The 19,190-nt window shown below is 39.6% G+C and overlaps 1 protein-coding gene across 3 annotated transcripts in view; it reads right to left on the bottom strand.

The window, feature by feature from the left end:
- The window catches only part of UVRAG (UV radiation resistance associated), a 93,088-nt gene that overhangs the window by 65,419 nt on the left and 8,479 nt on the right, over window positions 1-19,190 (bottom strand). For 2 of the 3 annotated variants that reach the window (XM_009098896.4, XM_050974182.1), the window contains exons 2-6: window positions 13,003-13,120; window positions 11,485-11,519; window positions 9,359-9,520; window positions 8,477-8,551; window positions 3,928-4,013 (exon numbers count right to left, since the gene is read on the bottom strand). In XM_009098896.4, the coding sequence (XP_009097144.1) occupies window positions 3,928-4,013; window positions 8,477-8,551; window positions 9,359-9,520; window positions 11,485-11,519; window positions 13,003-13,120 (476 nt within the window). Of the gene's footprint in view, window positions 1-3,927; window positions 4,014-8,476; window positions 8,552-9,358; window positions 9,521-10,393; window positions 10,442-11,484; window positions 11,520-13,002; window positions 13,121-19,190 lie in introns of those variants that run through there. The other variant, XM_050974186.1, reaches the window with a different exon arrangement.

The raw sequence follows: 19,190 nt of genomic DNA, 5'->3' as shown, positions 1-19,190 counted from the left end.
GAAGTCAAGTTTTATTACATTTTAAGCCCTTTCTTTACTGATATCTCATCTTCCCAACACCACTTAATGCTAAATGTCTATTTTTCAAAGCTTTAGGAAAAGAAAGGCTAGAAAACCAAGAGAATACTAAATATAAACCTATTCCCATTAGTGCTGCAAACGTGCTCAGAACTTGATTATTGAGACATGTCCAGAACATGACCTCAGATGAATTTGGCCCATCCTGAGTGCTGTGTGAAAGGTGTTACTGTATAACCTATTACTACCAGCAACATAATGTTCAGAAAGTCTTTAAATTATCCCTTTTTTCAGGAAATATGACAAGGAACAAAAACCTCAGAATGTGAGCATTCCAGTTGATGTAGTGAATTTTTGTTAGTTAGCCCTTTTAAAGCAAATGGCTGGAAGAACATTTGTCACTTCCATATGGCACAAACAACTTAGAAGCAGCACCATGTTTGCCTGAGGATCTTGTCTCTGGTCCCAGAACAAGAAGGGTCATGAGCTGTGCAGAGGTGCTGAAACGTTCTTTTTGTAAAGAGGAGTTGGCTGAACATTTAACTTTTTCTTCCTGTTTAACTGACTTATAAATCCACGTAACTCTGAGCAGCATCTGAACACAAGCACTATTTTAATCCAATGCACAAAAAAAATCCTATTGTTTACACACTCTGTCATTCCCAATAATTTTATTAATCAAGATAATTTGAGCCAAGCATACACTTTTTGTTAAGGTCAATTCACAGGCTTCATAAATTTTAGCTGTTCGCTTCTGAGGAAAAGAACTACATCACTTCTTTCCCCAAAAGCAGTTTTGAAACACAGATCAACCACAGAAGTTCTCACTGTGCAGCCAAGAGTTAGGGGATGAGGTAGAACCAGTTCTCTCAATTTTGACTATCAGTGGCTTTGCCACAACTGGCAGCACAGTACCACCACAACTGGGATTCAGATCCCACTGTCACCAGGATGTGCTTCCTTTTGTAAAAGTTTAAATAAAGCCAGTACAAGCTGTTCTTCATATCTACATTTATTGTGAAAATATTAGGAAACCACATGTGCAGCCTTTGAATTTTTATTACAAACAAATATCTTATCATGAGAAACTCTTCAAAACATGGGATTTATGTGACCAGATGCAATTCTTTATGGTGTGGACACCTCAGTATTCTCTTTACAGCCAATGGGCAGAAGAAGGAAGACAGCAGCTCATTTTCTCCTCTCTTAGGTTACAAATGCAAGATGTGGCTGGGGGTATTCTATTACCATCTCTTAGACTTGGGGCAGTTTCTTCTCTTAACTGGGCCACCTGTTAAAACCAGATGGGACAGTTTTCTTTATTTCTTCCACTACCAATCCTCCCTCTGGGAGATATCTTCTGTTCATGGGCTACTGAGTGTCACTGCATGGCTGATAAAATTATATCATGCCATTGTGAGATGCTCTGCCCAGAGGGAGGAGCCAAGCATTCCTAACTGGATATAGTCTGAGACTTGAAACACTAGAGCAGCCTTTTCACACTGATTTCCCAGAGAAGCAGCTTTCTTTTCCACTGGATTCCCAGAGGAAGACCAGGCCCATCTACACCACCACCAGACCTTCAGAGGAAGACTGCACCCTTCTACAGGCTCACTGCTCCAACAGAACCACACCTGCCACTCCAGGAGGGCTGCAGCCACCATTTAATCAGACTGCTGCCAACACCCTGACCCACAGGGTGTCAGGTTGTATTCTGACTCTGCCAGTGTTGTTTTGTATTGCTGCATTTTTATTTTTGTATTTTTCTTTTAATTTTTAATTTTTTTCTTAATAAATAAGTGTTATTCTACTCCCATATCTTTGCCTAAAAACCCCTTAATTTCAAAATTATAATAATTTGGAGGGAGGAGGTTTGCATTTTCTGTTTCAAGGGAGGATCCTGCCTTCCTTAGCAGACACCTGTCTTTTCAAACCAAAACACCTCCCAAAACATTAGACACATCCTGTCTAATGAATCATAACTCAAATTATGCCCATCTCACTCTTCTGTTCAAAGAGGAACATGCTCATACAAACTATCTTTGGGAAGAATTCATGCGCTGGCTATTTAAGCATGGACTCCAGGAGGAGGTGGCAAACCAAACTTGGTAGGAGAAAAACGACACCAAACAAAAAGTGACTACAGATTATTTTAAAACAAAAATCATCACCAGGCTTTTCAGCCTGATATCAAAGCTAAGCAGCAGAATAAAAAACACAATTGTAAAAAAGCAGAGTTAATGTGAGAGGGAATAGAAAGGATTCTAAACTACACAGAGGACTCTGCCTTAGTTCCTGATGAACTTTCTTAACTACAATGAAATCAGACAAAGATGACACCTAGGCAGAGTCACAAATCACAGCTTCTAACTTCTGCTGGAACTAAACAATGCAATGTAAGCCCCTTGATATGGTATGCAGAATCCACTAAAATACAATATGCATCAGGCCTGGTAGTGAGGCTTGGAAAACACTGTTCCTTTTGGGACAAAAGAGAAAAGGAGAATGTCTCAGCTCAGAGACAAAACTTAAAAGAAATTAAACCAAATAGCATGCCTAGGCACTGTTTGAGACTTGAGCCTGGACTCACATCCCCAAAACAGAGAGAAGCTCCATTATCAGGGTTCAAAACAGCACTGGTCACTCAACAAGGTGAACTTTATCACAGCTGACTTCTTAATTTCTTGTCCGCCTGAGGAAAAAGGCATGTTCAGAAGAAGGATTACAGATCAATTACACAAAGCTAGACAGGGGTCAAGTTCATGACCATAGTGACTCTTTTTTCTGGAATGTGCCTCATACTACATAGACATGTACACAAAATGTGAAAAACCCTCATGAATTAAGTAACAGGGTACATTGCACATGTTTTCCCTTTTCTGTCTAACAAAGAGTTAATGTTAGGTAGTACAAGTTCTCTTCTAATGGACTGTGCCAGAATGTAATCAGAACGCCTAATACGCCCCCTGGTTGTTTCCCACTCAAAGCAGAGAAAACAAACATTTAGAAAGCAGCCTTCAGTTTAAATATGTTTTACAGAATCAAGAAAGAGAACAGCGAAATTTTAAGAGAGCTTAAATAAGGACATCTGAATAGGCAACCTAAGCTGACTTTCCTCTCTCTTCAGACAGGCAACACTGACACCTACTGTCAACACTGTCAAACGGATTTAACTTGTACAACTGATTTAAAAAGTCACATGTTTACACAGAAGTTTGAAAGCATATTAAACATTTCCTGTTCAAGGGTTTCCTTCACAGCACATCTACTGCACAACCAAAGCCATTAACCTGTCTTGTAAAATACCATTTATATAGAGATTCCTCAAAACCAATTTATTGATAGTGGTGGACCACAATTATACTTTTTCATAACTAATTTTTTTGAGCTATTATAATTAAAGCAGATCTGAAAAAGGACAGCCTGTTTAACTTAATACTAGCACTTCATGCTTTTTATCATCACAGACATTTAATTAGCCACCCAAAAGCAAAAAATACACTGTACCTTTCTTAGTCCACATCTGTGTTGGAGTAACTGGATCTTGACTGTGTTCTTGTGTAGTTTAAAAAAATGTACTGCTGTTGAAAACAGAGTAGAGCCTTTCCACAGAAACTTTCCAACAAAGAAGCTCCATGATTTTGCATTCACAAGGCATGTACAGCTCCACAGGCTGTCCTAGCTCAGAGCACTGAAGCACCTACATGTCAGAAGCCCAGCAACTACCACTGAACAAACATACACCACAGCCCAGCTCCTCACTACATGAGTACACTGGCACAACCTGGATATCTCCTTTGCACGTTCCACACCAGAATGTTGGGGTTTTTTTAATCTCTGGAAAGATTCCTCCCACACAGACACTACAGAAGTTACAAAAGCTACACAAAATATTATCAAAAACCTTACCTAAGCAAAGAGAAGACATCATAAGAGTTACGAACACAGTTCTGATCCACCTGGAGAAGACTGTTCTTCAGGGTACCTGAGTGATCCTTGAGAAAAAGAAGGAATATTAGTTTAAAATTAAAAAAAAACCCTCTTGAGTAAGAGCATGCACTTTTAGTAGAATAAATGATCTTACCTTTAATGCATTTTAAATTTGTATTTACACATGTTTTACCTATGGTAGGTAGAAACAATTTAAGGTGGCAATAACACCACTTACCTATAAAGGTATAAAAGACCTATCAGTTTATCTATGTTCTAGACGCATAGTGTGTTTTCTTGAACTTTATAATCCATAACTGTCTGAATTTTATGCACAGAAACACTGAAAAGTGCAACTGACAGCACTGCCATTCTTCAGCTTCAGACCTGAGAGCCCACTCAGTCATGTGCAAGAGAATTACATGAACATGAGATAAAGCTCCATCCTTTATGCTGTAGCACATTAAAAGATCAAAGTAATCTTAGTTTTGAGTGAACAAGTTTCTGGAAGTTACAAAGTAAGAATGAGGTAAGGTTGTTCTTTTAAGAGACCAGAGTATCCATTCTGTTCAAAAGGTATCAAAACAGTAAGAGAAAAACAGCAATTCCTCATGCTGGAAATGTCAGATACTGAGCTTTTCCATATCAGGCACAGTCACACAAATTCCTAGAAAAGTTGTTAGAAGTGTTGCTTTACATGATAAAGTAAATTTTAAGCAGGTCAAGCCACCGGCAGCACTGTCAGAAAGATTATGGATTGCAGGGAAAAAAGGCACTTTAGTGTATAAAGCTGCCCCATCTCGTACCTGTGATCAGCCAGCTTTCCAACAGACAGAGATGGATTCTGAGTACCACAATCCCTGCCTCAAGAGTCTTTCCTGTCCCAACAAGAATCTGTCTCCATACAGAAGATGTTGATATTCAGAGGTCAACGTCAACATCTCCTGACACAACTGTGTGAACCACAGGCCACACAGCAGACATTCCTTTCCACCAAAAATATGGTTCCATCTAAATAATCCTGAGATCTACACACTGTATAGCACATCATATTGCTACAGAGGCACCATCCCAGCAGCTCTCTCAGCTCCTTATTTTCATACCAAAGACACTGGATGCTAAATGCTGAAATCCAGACATCTCTCCATTAAAAAAATATCAAATTAAAAACATCTTAATCTCTGTCTGAAAGAACTAGGATGGTGGAAAACTGAAAATGCACAAGTTACCATCATCACCATGCCCTATCTCTGGAAGCATTCGAGGACATGTTGGATGGGGCTCGGAGCAATCTGATCTAGTGGAAGGTATCCCTGCCCATGGCAGGGGGGCAGAACTGGATGAGGTCTAAGGTCCCTTCCAAACCACTCTAGGATTTTACAGCATGAACTTGATGGTGTTTTAACAAACACTGCCTTCAGAAAACAAAGTGCAACATTTCTCAGAGAACAAGAGGACTGAGCTAGAATAACTGGTTTCAGGAGTAAAAGAATTTGCAGCAGCAACCTATTTCAGCCTTTTCTTTTATGCAAACTGTTTTATCCTGAGTAAATTTGCAGAACTGTAATGTAAGGCTTTCAGACTTAGCTATTAGGAAGTTCACCCTCTGAAAGAAGAGTGTGTCTTTTTCTCTACCACATTTACTAGATACGGGCACACGTACTTGTAAACAAAAAGGCTTTGCTTGTGCAAAGTGGCCAGGATCCAGCCACTAAAAAAACCTCTAAGGATATGGATATGTGGGGAAGACTCTACCTACATTGATGGAGACCACAGACTGAAAAAGGAGAGAGATCCAGCTTTGCAAAGATGAGGGTCTTTCCTTCTTGATGGTTGAAAATGAAGCCACAATTCAGCATCCCTGAAAAAATATAACTTACCTTTCTTCCCCCATGCCTCTGACAACTTTGGAACTATGGAGAGCTGTATTGACTAGCTCTGCTTTTACTTCTTTAAAGAGAAATCAGAAAGCTAGTCATTAACTAGAAGCTACACTTGCTTCCCTCAATACACTTTCTGAAAAGGTATCTCTGAAAGAAGAAGGGTGAGCCCTATCAGTCGGAAGCAGCAAGCATAGAACAGTTGAAAGGCAATCTGTAAGTCAGGAAGGCATTGAGGAAACCAGAGGACAAGAAGCCTGGCTTTAGGAAAGCTAGTATCCATCCATAACTGATTATGTTGAACTTGGGTAAATACTGGTTTTACACACAAGCATGAAGCCTCAGACAAAACCAAACAGACTCAGAAAGCTGCTCAAGGATCAGGAATACTTTATATCCAGGTTAATGGCTTCAAAATAAATCCCTGAAGCACACATCTCTCTTACTTAAAAACATTGGTCCAGTTTAAGCAACTCCAAACACAGGTCTGGTGTATGATTAGTAGAGATGTTGAAACAGAGAGGAACAGAGCACTTTAGTGGTCCAGTGCCAGAAAGGAAAATACATTAGACATGGTTCTGATGAAAGTACCAGAATCCTGCTGAAATTTTCCAACAAAATTACTGCTGCAAAATAATAATAAACTTGTCCAGAAGTTGGAGGTACCATCATGTGAAAGTCAAATGTGATCAAGAACAAAGCAGCTATATTGGCAGCACACTTTTGTATTGACACTGAGTAGAAAAGCTGTAAATACTACAAGAGTTACTGTCAGACATCTATAGTAAAGAAAGAATGCCCTTCAGTGTTCAGAAGGCACCTACAAAGGTTTTTTAAACCCTTGAAACCCGAGCTTTTTCCTTGCCACGAGCTAAGTATCCATGGCGGTAAAAAACCTGCAACTTGAGTAAGAACGTGACTCAAAGAAAACTTTTTCAGCATCTCAGCAACAGCCAAGTTGCTGCTGGACAGAAGAGGTGAAGGAAAGGTAAAGCTCCTAATACCTATATATTGTCAAGGATACAGAATTTAAAAGTTTTATGGCATCTCTAGGAAAAAAGTGGAGAATCAGTCACAACAACAACAAAGAGGCTCTGGCTATGGTTCTTCTATTCAGGTAAGACAATTATACTACAATTGTCTGGGATACTTCTAATTTCTCCACCAGTATTGCTGCAAGAGTTTCCTACTTTGTTCCTCTACATGACAGGCTACAACTGTACTTGCAACTAAAATACAGAACAAGGAACCTGCAGGGTGAGAGACCCCACCTGAGTGCTGCTCTGTGATCTCCAACATCAGGAGGACATGGAGCTACTGGAGCAAGTTCAAAAGAGGGCCACAAAATGGCTCTGAGGGCTGAAGCACCTCTGCTCTGGAGACAGGCTGGGACAGCTGGGGATGTCCAGCCTGGAGAAGAGAAGGCTCCACGGAAACCTTAGACCACCCCCTGCCAGTGCCTAAAGGAGCTGCAAGAGAGCTGGAGATGGCTTTGGACAAGGGCCTGGAATGACAGAATAATCCTAGTGGGTCCTTTCCAACTCAGAATATTCTGTGACAAGGGGAAATGACTTCTAACCCTGCCCTCCGTCAGTGTGATCAGAGATTTCAGAGAAATTCCTCCCTGTGAGGGCTGAGGCCCTGGCACAGGTTGCCCACAGAAGTGTGTCTGCCCCATCCCTGGAGGTGTTCTAGGCCGGGTCGGATGGGACTTGGAGCAACCAGGTCTAGTGGGAGGTGTCCCTGCGCCCATGGCAGGGGGCTGGAATGAGATGGTCTTGAAGATCCTTGCAACCCAAACCATTCTATGGTATGATTCTATAAACAAAACCAAGAAGTACCTTTAAACCTTATGAGCTAGGGAATAAGTCCTGACAACAATGAGAAAAAGAAGACAATGTTCCCATCTTTGAATTCAGGCCCAGGCTGTCAGTACTGAAATCCTGAAACACAACTGCATCCTGCTTCAGGAAAACTGAATGCAGAAACTGCAGCTGTGTGTCAAGGAGTCATTTCCTCTCCAACCACGGACTCCTTAACACAACCTATCTGTACCACAGTGCTGCCACCAACAATTTAAGAATTTAAAAAAAAGAAAACTGTCAGAGGCACTACTTACAACAAGTAAGTTTTAAATTCTTCATCGTCAATGAGGTCAGAGACAATACTGGATGGAGACGCACAAATACTACAGTGGATCTTTGAAAAAAACCCATGGGGTAACACAGGTACAGCAAGAGCAAATAAATAACTTCTCATTAAAGACCGACAAACTCTAGGCTTCATACTGGTAACCAAAGGTTTGTGGTTTTATACATGCCATGAAAATGAGTCTTAACAACCACATCACTTTCAATATGTCCTATGTTTGAATGAAATGTCTGCCTCAAAGAATACAGTCAAAGCTTATTTTCAGTAATCAGAGGGGTTTTGGACCCTAAATGCTACACTTCAAGTCTTTTCAAAACATCACAGATATCCATGCAACCAAGGCAAGATATTAGTTCGTATCTATCATGTCAAAAAACTATTCCTTCTCAAAACAAAGCATTTTAATGTTCTGAGCATCCAGATGTGAAAAATGAATCTCACAGGTTGAATTTCAGTTTGTCACCAGTACCACCAAATCAGAACAAATACACCCTTACCTTCTGTTCAAATGAAGCTCCATAATAACCATCATTGAGACCAAAAATAATCTCATTTGGGTTTCTTGCATGGATCTGTAGGGAAAGAAGAAAAAAAAAATCAGTTTACAGCCAGCTTACTGCAAATTTTCACACCAAATGAGCACAAATTGCTCCAAAAGACGAAAGTAGTTTTTCATCACCTGTAGTTCTAGAAGTACACAAAAACTCATAGAAAACTGAATTTAACATGGAAAACCTGTTTGCTTCACAGCTTTAGCAATAGTCACCATGTTCAGCCATTCTACTTTGAAATCAGAAACACCAGACAGAGCATCCTTCCTATTACTGCATTTCCAGGTGTCAGAAATAAATTAAGATAGCTGGAAACTAAACAGAGGTAAGACTCAAGAGTTTGGCATGGAGAACAGAAGGCTCCAGGGAGACCTTATAGCCCCTGCCAGTGGCTCAAGCAGCTCCAAGAGAGCTGGAAAGGGACTTTGGAGAAGGGGAAATGACTTCTCATTGCCAGAGGGGAGGGTTAGATGGGATATTGGGAAGAAATTCTTGGCTGTGAGGGTGGTGAGGTCCTGACACAGGCTGCCCCATGCCTGGAAGTGGGCCTTGATGGGCGGGGCTTAGAGCAACCTGGTCTAATGGAAGGTGATCCCACCCATGGTAGGGGGGTGGAATGGGATGATATTTAAGGTCTCTTCCAACCCCAACCACTATATGATATTATGATTTAAAGCTTTGATGTAAACTAACATGAATATCTGTAATCAAACTTTAAAATACAATCTTTAAACACACTCATTTCCTTTCTCAGCATTCTATATATTAATTCATCCAGATGTTTTGTTTCCTGAAGAAAAAAGTTGAAAAAAAATATTTTCACATTACCTGCTGGCCCAAGTACTTTAACCCATCTAAATTGACCTTCCATTCAATCAAAAGCTGAAAGTGTTCCTTCTTGCCACCCCAGATCCTCACAACAAAACAAGAGACAGAGGTATCAAGACGATCAGGCATTATTCCAAAGTCCAGACTCCTCCATGTTGGATTCTAAGTATTCAAAGAAAGATAAATACAGTTTAAATAAGCTGAAACTAGTCCATATATCGACAATTCAGAAAGCAGCAAAGCCCACCTCAAAGAGAATTAGGAACAACAGCCATTTCAAGCTCTGCTGCGTCAGACTCAAACACAGAGTTTGCTAAAGAGAATTCCTCTGTGAAAAGGTACATGCAGTAAAGTACTTCAGAAACTGTGAATGGATTTTGCTTCCTTCCATTACAAGGCATCAAAGCATTTACTTTAGAAATTACTAATTCAGTTTAACCAAATCAGGAACTTTCAAAATGAACATAACGTTCCTTTCACAGTTATAATTCAGCTTCTAAAAACCAGAGTATAGCATGTATTCCCAAAGTTAAATGCTGATATATTCCCCAATAATTAAATTTGCAGAACTTGCTGACATATTTATTCACATTCTTCTCCTCCTGACTGATGCTCAGTCCTCAAATGCTGTCACTAAAACCTCATCTTTACTCCATGAGATCCAACTTGCACCTGGAGCTTTTCAGAACCAACACACATTAACAGAATTTGGGTAACATTTGCAAAAATGACTGGTTTTCCCCACAACCTCTTCCTGGAACACAGCAGCTTGGATAAATTAATTACAGCACTTTCCTGCAGAGCGATGGTGTCCTGTTCCAGGTGCTCAGAGAGGAAGCTGCCAAGTTACTTGACAAAGGTGCAAAATTCCACCAGAACTCAGATTTGCAAAGACAACGTGCTCCAAGAATTTCCACTCATCTCTAACAACATTTAAAGAACTGACCCAAGCTGTAACAAAACCAAGTCAATCCCACATTACTAGTGCCAAGAGACAACAGGGTGTCCAAAAGCAGAAATGGGAAATGCTTTTACTTATATTTATTTCTCTGCCTCCTCTGCTGAACACAGAAACAGTAGCTCCTGCAAAACAAAAGGTAAGAACCCACTACCCCATGAAAGAACTTGCCTTCCCTTCTAGTGCTTAAGCAGCTTGGAAAAGGCCTAGCATCCCTGCACTGGAATGAGTCAATTTGAAATAGGATGCCTCTGAAAAGAAGGAAGAGGAAGAGTAACCTAGTAAGGATTACAGAAGAAATGCATTAAATCAAGTCCTCCTAACAAGGAAGAGGAAGAGTAACCTAGTAAGGATTACAGAAGAAATGCATTAAATCAAGTCCTCCTAACAAGAAGTAGTATTTCATAGCTATTCAGGCACAAGAATACCAGGTCATTCAAATACCCATAGGTTATATACAGGATGTCCTCAAGACATCTTTTATTTAGATTGGTGTTATTCTATCTCTTATATCCTGTGGTTAGTTTCCCTTTTTGTTGTTCCTTTCCCTGATTTAGAATAGACAGAACTAAAAATCCTAACAACAAGAGAGAAACTAGAGAAGTTAGCAGCCTTGAGTAAGCAGACAGCTCTTCCTTCTTTCAGGAGGGTTTCAAAGCATTTACCCAGGGTGCTATAAATAAGGCCTTGTTAATGGAGGCATTAAAAAGTCTTCAGCAGGTTTTCAAACTCCCTTAGCCAACATTTGCAACATCCTACTCCTATCCTATTACTACCCTTCCTCATTGGTAATAAACTGTTCAGTTCTAGCTCCTTCATTCATCTAAAATGAAAAATTTAGAAAGTCTAACATGTTTTCAAACTTCAGTTTCTTACAGCTATTAGCTCTTTAAAAAATACATGTATATATATATCTGGCAGGTACACGTTCCTTGCTGCTTTCCTACACAACACGAAGATGTTAATAAACCAGCATTTCTACTACTCAGCAGCTCCCTATTCTAATCCTCATGAAAAGAATCTGAAAAGGAGGAGAACACAATGCTCCTACCAGAACCAAACAGTGGAAAGACACATTAAACAGTTATGGTATTCAGCAGAGAAATCAGTATACTGCACTAAATACACAATTTTTAAAACAAAGTTCTTCCACATTAAAGTAACTTACCAGAGAATTCTTGATCACCTCACTCTTATAAAATTCTGAAGAAAAATAAGTAAAAAAAGCACCTTTAGATTAGCTTTAACACCAATACAAGTCTTAGTATTTGAAACAGAAAAAACCAAAATAAGTAACAATCAAAAATGACAAATGTTAGTTGATCCAGATTATTAGTAACCGATTCATAAGACAGACTTTGAAATGCAGTCATAGTTTTGACTAAAATTACTCCTTCAGGCTCACTTATTACAAGTCATTTAAATTTACTATTTCATCTTTATATCCATGATAACCCTCAAGTTTTACAAGGCTTTGATTTCTGAGGAAAGAACATGGCACGGTAGTTAACAGAATTTGGGTAACATTTGCAAAAATGACTGGTTTGCCACACAACCTCTTCCTGGAACACAGCAGCTTGGATAAATTAATTACAGCACTTTCCTGCAGAGCGATGGTGTCCTGTTCCAGGTGCTCAGAGAGGAAGCTGCCAAGTTACTCGACAAAGGTGCTAACAACCCTGTATTTAAATGGGAATAAGCAACTGCTGGCACATGAACCCTCACGTTCCCAGTCAAAGCAAGAGCTTAAAAGACTTTAGACAGCTCTAGAGGCAGGAATAAAGACTTTGTACAATATCCCAGCCCAGTTGAGACCAGGGATAAAGCTTTGCTGAAGTGCAGAAGAGTCCCTAACACCAACCACTGAGAAACAGTCATCAGCAACAGGTTTAACCAACCACCACAACAAAGTCCAGGCCGCAAGCTCAGGTTTTGTATTCTTATCCTTCTAAAACACCAACCTTGGTAAAAAAAAGCAAGGCAAGATGCCAGATGTGTCACTGTGCCAGATGAAAATAAAAATTATGAGAAAATCAAAATTCATCTCCAATCGTGCCAAAAGGAGCATGAAAATTTATTTTCAATAACATCTCTCCACAATGAACTATATACTGTAGTAGGAAAGAAAAGCAAGAAAGAAAGGAGATCTAATGTTCAAACACATCTAATGTTCAAACACATGAGATCTAATGTTCCAGTCACCTGTTCTAGTTTAGTTATCTAGAACAGGTGACTGGATGCTTCACGTCATTGGCTGACAATTCTATTTTTTGAAAACTTTGATAATAGTATGTGCTGATGTATGCTCTGTAAAACAACTGGTATGCACATAGTGGGACATTCTTTCCCACAAAAGGCAACCAAAGCTCCAAAAGCTTTAACTTTTATGTGCCCTTGGAAGTTCCCAATTTCTTACATCATCACTCAGGCAAGAGCAATGACAAAAGCAGGCTGATTTAGAAGACTACAAAACCTGTCATCTCTTTTGCCTCCTTGGCTGCTAACTCTGAGAGCTTTCATGAAATTGAGAAAACTAAAGAGCTCTTTTCCAGTGATAGCAAAGGTGATGCAACTAATGGCAGAAAGTTGTCAAGACAAAAAAAAAAAAAAAAAGGAAGAAAGAGAATTCATTTCAGAAGAATTCAAAGATTAACTAGCAAAAAGGTTGATAGCAAGCCTGGTTTACCTTTGTAGATCTTGGCATTATCACACAAGTGAAGAGTGAAGTACGTATCCAAGAGGCGATGGCCATTCTTATTAATAATGTTACGTGCAGCAATATTCCGAAGATGACGAAGACGGCGCTAAAAATAAGAAAAAAATTTCAAAGAATTTTCTTAGATTGATAATTAATCCTTTCTCTTTTTTCAAAGCATTTTAATGATTCCCAAAGCAGTGTTGTTTAAAAAAACAAAAAAATCCCACCAAACACTCAATTTTCTCTGTCAGACAGCAAGTATAAACAGCCAGGATTCAGCAAAGCCAAGGGACAAGCAACAAGCACCTACAAGCTTGGATTAAGCAACACTGATATTCAAGAGAAGCTATTCTTATTCATGTCCTGTATGTCATTTTTATCCCACATGACTAAATCACCCCAACTCTTTGAGCAGTTCCAAGCAATGTGACACTATCAGCTTCAAACACAGCAGCAGGATCACCCAGATGTTTTGCATCATTGCACTGGAAACACTTCCCAGCCAAAACTATTTTCAACAAGCATTAATGGACAAATAGCCCAAACAAATCACCACCTAATCCAGAGCCATAAGGAACTGGCTGAACAAAGCTTCCTGATTTCATGGTAATCTTGGAAACTGCTCTAACAACCTTAAATAAAAGTAAAATACATCAGGAAGACATATCAAGATTTTCAGAGAAAATTAAGGGCACAGTGAAATTTGAGAGTTTTACTGCCAGTTACCATCTGCTGTGATGAGAGAGTCCTTTTCCCTTGGAATGAACAGAGTAGGATATGTCACTAAAATATTTAGTTTAAGTGATTTTATCCAACTCCAACATTATCTTGGTTTACTACAATACTGCACTTTGAATGAAAATCATCAGATCAAATCAATCTCTCTCTCCCACCTTTCTGTGCCCAACAGCTTTAATAGCTGTGGCTAAGGTCTTAGCTTCAAGGCACATCACACTCTTACTCTTTGACAAATATTTTACATTATTAACATCTTATAAAATTTACCTAGTTAACAAAGCAATTTTGCAGGACTGTCACACTTAAATCATTGCTTAGCTGTTGTTTCTATTTTAACTTTGAAGACCCATGCTTCAAACAGCCTCCCATGAATGCAGCACTCAGTGAACTGCCAACTGAAATACATAAAGTTCTCACCAAATCCTTCAGCGTCATATTTTCCCAATCTCTCAACTCACCAGCGTTTCACCCACTACCATGGGGACGTTGAGAAATGGCTCCACATACTTTGTGGATCACCACAATACACCAACAAGCCTCAAACAACTGCTTAGTGCATACTTTTACCTCAGAGCTCATCTTACACCATTTTTTTCCCAAAAGTGTCTTTATTTGTAAGGCTGAATCCACCTTAAAAGCTGATTGACCAAAAGCACATTTTAAAAGCTTCTGAAACCAAAAGACAATTTTCCTGTTTGTTGCTTGTCTTAAAAGGCTTTTAACTGGAGTTGAAAGGCCATAATCTGTTTTAGAATCATAGTATGACACTTTATATCACTTAACACCAATCCAGCGATAGATTAGTTTTCCTTCATGGAAAGGTATGAGGAATATTCAATTTTTGTTTGACAGCCTTTAAATGATGGAGTCATTCCATTTAAAGTTTGTTTATGACTTAGACTATAAACAGAGCCTGAGAAGGGATACCCAGGTACCTCTAATATATACAAAAACTACAAAATTAAAAACAAAAAACCCCTATGAACAAAAAACATTATGTGAGACTACATGGTCCTATTTTCTTAGAAAATTGTATCAAAAATGTCAACAGAAATATTATGCCTCACTTAAAGAAGCTACATGGACCTTTAATATTTTTTCACAACCAGCTGCAAAGCTGGGTAGTTTCGCTGGCTGTTTCTATGAGCAACTGAAATACTCCTTAAGAAACAGCTTTGCACATGAATTTTGCTACTCATAAAAATGATTCAAGAGTTTTATGTGCCATCTATCTTTTAATTAACATCATTAGTAGAGAAATCAATCAACTACCATGCTCATTCCCTTCATTTTTGGTAACTTTTTTTTCCTTTCATCCTTGACAAAGAACAGCCTACACTGTACTCTAAGACAGCGATTTTCTCCAGGTCTCTTTAGGATTGCAAACTTATTTGTGTGCTTGCTGTAAGTAAAATGTTTCATTGATTAGCTCTCAAGCAAAGTTAAACAAGTTTCTTACCATTCACAGTATACAATGAGGTCAACGAGGTTTGGAAAAACAAAAAAAAACAAAACTGTGGAGTGTCCTAACCTACACCTGCACCTCTGAAAAAGATGTGAGTCCTTATCTCCATGATTTGTGATTTCCTTGCACCCTTCAGCATCTGGGGGTTTAAGTCTCACTTCTCCTAAACCTGTTGGAAGAGGATCATTAAATTTGGTGCTGAGACCACAATATAGTTAAGAACTCAATGTGCAACAGGTAATGAATGTCTGTTTGAATCTGCAGCTTAGCCAGAACTCTACTCCTATCCATTTAGCAAAGTCATGATGCCAGAGAGGCTTGAATCCTGATAATAAATCTTCCTGTTCACCCACTATGTTCACTGATATTATACTGAATTATTAAAATTTCCTCAGAACTCTACACAGGCAACATTCAATTAACCTCTCCTGATCAAAGATAATTAGCTTAAACCAGGAGACTATCAGATACAAAGACATATCCAAAGACAACTGAAAGAGGTTCTAGAATTCCTCATCAAGGGCTTTGTTTTGTGACAGAGTAAATATTATTTCGAGGGAAGTTTTAAATATCTAGTGTTACCTCCTATGCATTTCATATAATTTTGTGCTGGAGACATTGGAAAACACGAAACAAAAACCCCACTGTGTTGCAGCTCAGCCAGCACCAGCATCAGCCAAACACTGCCAACCCCAGCACTGCATCACCCTTTCTTATTCGTTACACCATAAATACGCACTTGTGCAGCAGCTCACAGAATCATATCTAGGAACCAATGTGGATGGAAACTAACCACCTCTCCCTTTTCCTGGGTTAGTTTCACCAGCTCACTTCCTCAATATGGCTGGACCACATAGCTGGACAAGCAGCTGAGCAGACCAAGGAGGAGACAACGCAGCAGCAAGAGGCTGAAGGCAGAGAATGGCTGGAATGAAACCACCAGCTTGAAGTGTACGTGGAGCAACAGAGCCTGGCACTGCCACAAGCCAAGGGGAAGGCAGTTCACAATGAGGTACCAGAGCATTTCAAACTGCAAAAGCAACTCTTTTTAGAGAATAAACCAGTATACTCTATGTTGAATGCAGCAGCTGCAGATAATACACAATTCTTTAATTTCCTCCTCCTTCTAGGTGAAGTGCTAAAAAAGGTCCCTTTTTTTTAGTGACAAGCTTCAGCTATTTTGCTCTTTCTGTAAAAGTGTCAAGAAATCTTCATCATGAGGGAGGATTCCCCCAGGATAAGATGCTCTGCAGCCGGAACAGTCATTCTAAAAAGCCCACCTTCAAATTCAAAATACAAGGGCTAATAAACAATCTAAGTGCCTTGACAGCCTCATGAGTCACTTAACTTCAAAAAGGCCAGCGTGAGTGCAAGATGATAGCAGGACCTGTTTTCATTTAAAAAAAAAAGTAACATATGCAATGAGTATGGCTAATTTTCACTGCTATCTCCTCAAAGAGCTTACAGGTTACCAGCAATACAGGACTGAAGACCTCAGAGAGGCATCTACAGCAAGTATCTTAGTGAGATATCCCACAGCAAAAAAAAGTTATTTTTGCAGACTTAATACCATGGAAAAGGTTGTTCAACCTTTCCAAGAGCTCTCAATTCAGCCTTAACAGGGGCATATCAGCATCAGTGCTTAGCACAGTAGTACAGCAGGTCTAACAGGTCATTCTCAGGGGGCTGTGATGCAAATTATTTTGGTTACAATTGTCCTAGACCTTTGCAACTCCCAAGAAAGCCAATGGAACAGTGAAATTACATTACATGCCTGGTTATCCTTTGCTTTAATTGCCATTCTAAGTTGCATTTGATTAAAAGCAACTGCTATATAGCAACTACATGTTGATTCGCATGAAAGAAATTAGTACTTCCTTCTATGTTGAAGATAAATGACTACAAACCAGGAGAAGAGATACACTTTTTTTTCCATTACGAGAAATCCTGAGTAGCTTGTATTTTAAAAACACTGCTGCATGTAAAGATAGCACAGGTCATAAGCAGACAGCTATCCCAAAGATAGAAAGTCTGATCAGGAAAGCTGTAGGAGAGATCTGAAGAGCAGAACCTACCATCAGGTTTCATCCCTCATGCCTGCAGAGGCAGAAAAGCACCTTCCCAGAATACTACAACAGCATCTTAACAGAGCTGCTGTGGAGCGCAGCGATACCATCCCTGCTCAGCGATTGCCAGCTTCTCTCAAAACAAATCAGACTGCTCCACAATCAAGTATTTTCATCACCAACCTTGCTAAGACAGATTTTTCATCAGATGATTCTAGACAGTCAGACATGTTTTCTGAGGTCTAAAGGACAAACTGTCTGGTCCCTGCATGCTTTAGTTCCCTCAACACTAAGATACCATAATCTTTCACTACCTCTGCCTAGAATGCCACCTTCAGCATGTTCCCGTCCTGCACAATGCGTTTTGCACAGTCTTATGGTGAGGATCAAAAAATTAAACCAAGGTAAAGCCGTCAAAACCAAAAGTTAGTAAGGATAACCAACTGGGTAACTAAGGGTAACATCTAGCTAAATTCCTCCAATGCAGCTCCCTACAGCTATACAGATGTGCCCACCACAGAAGAGGACAGAGGAGGCAGACTTCAACACTTAAATTTCATTACAGCTTAAGCTTATCCAGATGCCACTCTTTCCTTTCCTCCAGGCCTAAGAAACAGAAGTGATAAAGCTGTTCACTGTTTTTTGTCTAATAATCTGGTATGATTAATAAAAATCACTGTAGAGATGACACAGCAGGGAGGTAAGAAAAGGGAGTAAGTTAAATGAGAGAGAAGTGAACTCCTGTTAACACAAGGTCTGAACTGCTCATGGCAGAAGAACAGGACTACCTACAACAGCCTCAAGTATTCATGGAATTTGAGAATTATTTGTTCAAGGCCATATAATGGGTAGCTAAAGCAAGCACAGAGAGTTCTGATTCCTCTTCCATCTTAACCACTTCATTATTCGCTTACAAGAATCTGATGACCTTCAGAAAAAAAAAAATAATGTCAGTATATCCAGGCTGGATGAGAACACAGCCAAACACCATTTTCTATTTCTGGTACTCAGCCATCACACTGACTCCAGCTATGGCTCCAAGTATCAATTGTGAAGCTCAGGTCACTAATACAAGCAACAGCAAAGCCCATTCTAATCACATGGAGCCTATCATGCTGTCGGCAGCTGGGATGATCTAATGGCTCACAGCTGGGAAAAGGGGGAGGTCTATCTTCTCCTTGTCCCACATCTGCCTTCTCCCAGTAGCACGGTCTTCCCTCTTTAGTGCTGGCTCTTTTAGCAACACTGATCATGACCTGTACTCTCAGCAGGCCCTTTGACATGCTAAATAAATTTTCAAAGGTGTCAAGGGAGTACCTGAACTCAGGCAAGGCAGGTAGTTTGGTTTCTTCCAGCAAGAGCCATTCAAGATGCTATCAAACAGCCCCCTCTCTGAATGGAGGGTTTGGCTGAAAACTTCCAGATCTTACTAAGTGACAGTGGGCTCACTGCAACCATGGCCATAAGCAAGTTTCAGAAATTCCATCAGGCAGATTTTTTAAGAATTTTATAAATAGAAATGCATTTTTCAGAATGAAGCTTAAATTCAATTGCCCGGGGAGAAAGTTTTATGCATCTGTGACTGAATTTGAAAAAGGCTGCACCACTCATCCCATTCCTGATGACTTTCCATTTAATCCATATAACCAGAAACTTACTTTTGCCTGAAATGTAAATACAATGGTAAAACCAGCATTAAGAAGGCTGGGAAATCATATTGTACAAGCAAAGTAGAAGTTTACATAAATTACTTAGCCCAAAATCACCAAAATTATACCATCACTCGGGGCTCTCTCAGAGGCCTGATGAGCTGAAAAGCAATAATCATAATTCCAGAACTTTCAACACTGGCTAAAATTTTAGCACCAGGTCTACTTCTATAGCATTAATGGAGTACCCTACTTATC

Source organism: Serinus canaria, chromosome 1 (assembly GCF_022539315.1).
Source record: "Serinus canaria isolate serCan28SL12 chromosome 1, serCan2020, whole genome shotgun sequence".
In the NCBI taxonomy this organism is placed as follows: domain Eukaryota; kingdom Metazoa; phylum Chordata; class Aves; order Passeriformes; family Fringillidae; genus Serinus; species Serinus canaria.
The sequence above is the reverse complement of the archived record's forward strand: the minus strand, read 5'-3'. Positions and strand labels throughout refer to the sequence as shown.